This window comes from Zea mays, chromosome 5 (assembly GCF_902167145.1).
Source record: "Zea mays cultivar B73 chromosome 5, Zm-B73-REFERENCE-NAM-5.0, whole genome shotgun sequence".
NCBI lineage: Eukaryota > Viridiplantae > Streptophyta > Magnoliopsida > Poales > Poaceae > Zea > Zea mays.
In genome coordinates, this window is record NC_050100.1 from 19,003,646 (window position 1) to 19,008,839 (window position 5,194).

Below are 5,194 nucleotides of genomic sequence, written 5' to 3' on the forward strand. Positions count from 1 at the left end.
AAACATCTCCCACTCTCTCTCACACACCTCTTACCTCTCCCATTTCAAATCTTTGGAGAGAAATCTTTGAATGAGATTGAAGAGCTGTAGTTTTTGTGCTTCATCTCTAAATCCTTCTTGTTCTTCTTGATTCGAGCTTTGGTACTATATCGAGTTCTTTGTGGATTCATTACTATTGGAGCTTCTAGCTCCTAGACGACAAGGTGTCTCTTGTGAGTCTCCAAATCTTGTGGAAGACCACAAGAAAGTTTGTATTACCCGCTCGTTTGAGCAAAGGTTAGTGTGTGGGCTTGACTTTTGTGGTCGGCAAAGGGAGGATTAGGGTTGAAAGAGACCCGGCTCTTTGTGGGCGCCTCAACGAGGAAGTAGGGCACCTTGGTGGTGTGACCGAACCTCGGGATAAATCTTGTGTCTCTTGTGTTCTTGCTCATTGTGTTTGTTTGTGTTTTTCGTTCTCTCACCATTCCGTGGAAGATTTGTTTATATCCTTTTGGTGTGTGGATTTTGAGAAGTGCCCTTCTCAGATCTACTACTTTGAACCTTGTGGATCAACTAGAACATCTCATTTCCAAAGTTAACTAGGTGGATTTCGAGATCAATTCAATTTTATATCTCATTCTTCAGTTCAGCTCGTGCAAACCGACTGAACCGGTTTTGCCCAGTTCATTTCTAGTTTTTGTTGAAAAAGTTTATGTTTGCCTATTCACCCCCCCCCTCCCCCGAGGCAACTTCCAAGAGGAGAATCAGGTCTCAACCGGGACAAACAGACTTGATTTGAACCCAAACTTTCACTAGAAACTCCAAAGAGAACCCCAAAAGGTCTAGTAAAAAATTTTGAGTCAAAATACGAGAAAACGTCGAGTGGCAGTGCGGATTGCAAAATTTTCCTAGAATGCTCTCAAATTTTGCAAGCAGCAAGACACTTGGGAGAAAAGGTGAATGGTGAAGTTTGAGCGGAAAAGGATCAGAACTCCTAGTCTAGCAATGCCGGACTTGAGAGTGGCAGTGTCGCACAATCAAAACTTCACCGAATCCCCTCAAGTTTTGCAAACAGTTTGCGCAAAGGGAAATTTGTCTAGTGGTGGAGAATCAACTCCAGCAACACAAAAAACAAAGCGCAGATCGAAAATCTCATTTTGATTGTGGTTTTGATAGGGTTTTCTATTTTGAATTCAATCTGAGTTCTTCCAAACCACGACCAAAAACTACAAGAACTGAGTGTACATAGTGGTTTGAGAAGTGCAACTCACCACCAATTAACCCCCAAACCAAATTCTTTCACAAGAATCCAAGAGTTCTTCACACAAACACAAGAGAGGGAAAGGGAAGAACAAGCGATCAAAACAACTCTAAATTTCATCAAGGATACAAAACTGAGATGGAGAAGTGACAAAAACATGTGGATCATATTGACGACTCTTTCTCAGATTAAACTTGAAGATCACAAACACAGTCGACAGCTACAAAGTCGTTATAGATCACTCGACTCAACTGGTGACTACCTAGAGAGAAAACTAAGAATTCTAAAAAGTGCTCTAAACAAAATGACAGTAAGTGATACTAAACTAATCAGCTCACCCTTCTATTTATAGAGTTATTTCTATTTTCTAAACTACCCTATTTATATAAGGTGGATTATATAAAGTATCCACTCTTCGAGGAGCAAAATAGCCAAATGGTGACTACCCCTAAGATTTTGCAGACAAAAGCGACCGAGTGGCTCTCGAACTCTTTTGCCCCCCCCCCCCCCCCCCCCCCCGGACCAGGACTTCCGTAAGTCACCTCAATTTATATTTGTTAGAATATATTAGATAACATCAACCAACCACAATACAAATACGGGCAGGACAAAAATCTTCCTCTTTCATGAGCTCGTACAAAGGAACAATTTGTACAGTGCCGTTTGGTTCGCAAAATAAAACAAAATATAACATAAATAACAGCAGTAATAAATTTGAATAGGCCAATATCAGTTTTTAGTGTGGAATCCGATTAAGGTTAGACTTAAACAAACATGATTTAACGTTATACAATTATGTGAACCAAACATCAACTTAGTTCCAATCGATGCGGGGCAGTGAGTAGCAGCAGGCTAACATATGATTATTTATGTAAGTTACAGCAGATATACTGTCCGTTTGCCGACACACGAGGCGCTAAGTACTCTGCAAAATGCATGGAAAAGGACGCAAGCCCGATGAGTTTCCAAGGGATGCAACCTCCAAAGAATCCAATCCTTGCATTTAAGGACAAAAGTGCGCATTAAGTGCCTGCAAAATAACAAGGTCAGGGTAAGCCCAACATTAAAAATTCATACAAAATTAGGTCAGAATGCAAGAGAGAGAGAGAGAGAGAGAGAGAGAGAGAACAAGAGTACCGTTCACAGACTGTTTCTTTTTTTATAATCAAACTCACTGAAATTGCATGCTAAGATAAAAAAAAAGCAGTATGTCGTTTAATATAATCCAAGTATAATGTAAATCTGTAGTGCTATGGTGGGGAGGGTGGACAAGCAGAACGCGCGCGGGGTGAAGGTGTGCACGCACAACCGCACATTTCTCTCTCACAGAGAGAAGGAAGAAAAGAGTCCTTAGACTAGAAATGCAGTATGACATGCAGGACACTACAGTGGCAGAAGACTTCATAGTACAAAAACATGGACTACTTAATATTGACCTTGACAGACAGGGTAATAAGGCTATCTCCAGCAGATCCCCTATTCTATCCCCTATCGCATTCCATATTTCAAACTTCACTCGATAAACAATATCATCTACAGTTCCGTGTCCCCTATTTTATACTATCCACCGAAGACAGCCTAAACCTCGATTGTCCGCAGCAGATCGTGTAAAATATAGGATTTGCAATGTAGATGACACTGTTTGTAGAGTGAAGTTTAAAATAGGGCATAGATAGGGGATGTGATAGGGTAGCTGCTGGAAACATGCAACCATCAAGTGATGTGCAAGGATATATCATCCTCAAGTTCTGTGATTTTACTTTCAACAAAATATGAGTGTTTCTTTTAGCCTCCCAAAGTTCTCCCGGATTTTAATATTCAATCAATTTATTTTAATTGTTTTCAGTCGATGATGCATTACCAAAGTAACAAAAGTAATTCGTTTTTCACAGCAGCACCTTTTCCATGCTTTAAAATTGCTTCCCAAGCATCATGCATCGTCGTCATTTCCTAATAGATCCAGACCACAAAAATCCCCATATCAACTTTTTTATAGAACTAATTATTATGAGCTAATGCATGTGAAGACCATTGGTGCAGTAACCGCTTGTGCATTTTAATGTTCAAATTTGATCAGCAATGCAATTTTGTCACAGAAGACCAGCAAAATCGTATTGCAAGAGCAAATTCATGGACACAAAAAATATATGTGCATGAGTACAAAAGTATTATCATGATTCTATAAATAATGGATGTGCAGGAGTACTTGCACCGAACCTTGGAGATCAATAAACATAACAATGGATAAAATCACCAACATCTATAGTGCACCAAGACTATGAAGCTAATTTACATCATAAAAACCAGTAGCGCAGCACAGATATAAGTAGTTTTGTCAAAAATAATAGCATATTTTCTCTAATATCATCTAGAAAACAATTAAAACAGGTTTCTCTAGAAAGATCGAATACTACTAAACAGTAAAACCAACATTCGTGTAGGACACAACCTCACAATACACTAAACCAATGAAACAACAATTTTAAACTCACCAAATATTGCACACTATGTTCTTCTAATTTCTTAACACTGATAACACACAGAAAAATAAAAGGACCTACATCAGGATATGAATCATTCCGTCTGATCTCCTCATCAACCATCCTTCCCATTTTGGCCTATCAAATCCCAATTTAGTTGTCAAACAACTTTACAAAGAACAAAGGAACGAAAGACAAACAACAAACTGCTATGAACAATACAATCAATGAACAAACAACAGGTAGGGAAGTCAAAATAGCTCAAGATATTACAATGAACAGCAATACAACCTTTTAATCACAAGAAAGTTGGGGCACGCTAGAGTTGAAACCGGGCATGAGCAAGAGCAACCAATTTGACTAGTTACATATTAAAATTGATCAAAAGGTCAACAGCTCTAGAAGGGTAAAATTCCACTTAAAATAAGTAAAGAACCAATAAGCACTATCTAATCACTGTAACAGAGACATTGTGTGCTTGACCGTCCTCTGAGAAAGGCCTGGTCAGAAAATTTAAAAAGAGAAGATTTTTACATGGTCGTATTTGGATGAGAGCAAAAGAAAAGTCCCTATATATTTCTTGCTGAAAGATTTCCCATTTACCCAATTTGTGATGATGCTGAAAGTCACTTCCATTCAACTTGTTAGAATACCCGTTTAGGGTTTTGGGGCTTTCCCCGTGTAATTACTCTCTCGCTCCTTTGTAATGGGCCAGGCCCAGTTTACTCAAGCCTATTAATACAACACCCAACCCCTGTTAGGGTTAGGGTTTTTCCTCCATTGCTGGAATGGAGCAAGTATGATTTAATACCTCAAGCAACAATCCATTCCTGGTTCAACTCTGCAAAATTATTAGGCTGCTGCCCATCACACAGGAGCAATCCTCCCAAGGCACGTGCATCGAATCATTGCATAACACGAATTGAACAAATATAAGGACTACAAATCTTGGACAAAATGAGCAACCATAGGTGCACACGGACACACAGTATCATAAGATGATGAAATCGACTTATCATGATGCATGATCACTAACTTGCTAGCGATCCTGACAAGTGCGGCAGAAGAGGGTACCCTGGGAGAGCTCACAGCACGCCCGCACGCTCGTCGCCGAGTGCCCGGTGAGCTTCACCACGGCCGCCGCCGGGGACCCCGACATCGCCGCCAACGGCCTACACGGATCATAACCCATAAAGACCGCGTCCCTCACTCCCTCCACGACCTAGGAGTGAAGCACCATTACGATTTACCTCGCGGTCGCGAAAGCGAAGGCGGGGACGGACCGGCGCGAGGGGGCGGGAAGTGGAGCCGTCGAGCGGAGGCGCGAGGCGGCGGTGGAAGACGGGGATGCGGCGCGAGCACGGACGGCGGCGATAATGGAGCGGGAGGCGGCGCCGCGCCAAGCCATGGCCTAGGGTTTCGTCGTCACTCGTGAGAGGGAGTGGCTCGCGAACAGCGGGATTGTGGAGCCGGA

The 5,194-nt window shown here is 41.5% G+C and overlaps 1 protein-coding gene across 9 annotated transcripts; it reads right to left on the minus strand.

The window, feature by feature from the left end:
- Nucleotides 1-1,928: 1,928 nt before the first annotated feature.
- Nucleotides 1,929-5,194, minus strand: LOC100275042 (uncharacterized). 9 transcript variants are annotated; one of them, XR_566544.4, is made up of 5 exons: nucleotides 4,971-5,193; nucleotides 4,795-4,892; nucleotides 3,802-3,858; nucleotides 3,139-3,190; nucleotides 1,934-2,270 (listed from the first exon to the last, which is right to left on the minus strand). XR_566544.4 is itself a non-coding variant. In XM_008683370.4 (4 exons), exons 1-3 carry the CDS (start codon nucleotides 5,126-5,128, stop codon nucleotides 3,171-3,173), a joined length of 276 nt encoding a protein of 91 aa, XP_008681592.1. In that variant the 5' UTR covers nucleotides 5,129-5,193; the 3' UTR covers nucleotides 1,934-2,270; nucleotides 3,139-3,170. The 9 variants fall into 9 exon arrangements, 5 of the variants coding, with proteins under 5 accessions (XP_008681592.1, XP_008681591.1, XP_008681590.1 ...); XR_004858156.1 differs by having other exon boundaries at nucleotides 4,757-4,892; XR_004858155.1 differs by lacking the exon at nucleotides 3,139-3,190 and having other exon boundaries at nucleotides 1,929-2,270; nucleotides 4,757-4,892.

Coding starts and splice junctions, on each gene's coding strand:
- LOC100275042 (XM_008683368.4), bottom strand. CDS start 5,128: ATGGCTTGGCGCGGCGCCGCCTCCCGCTCCATTATCGCCGCCGTCCGT. Junction 4,893..4,970: donor TTCGCTTTCGCGACCGCGAG/GTAAATCGTAAT, acceptor TGATCCGTGTAG/GCCGTTGGCGGCGATGTCGG.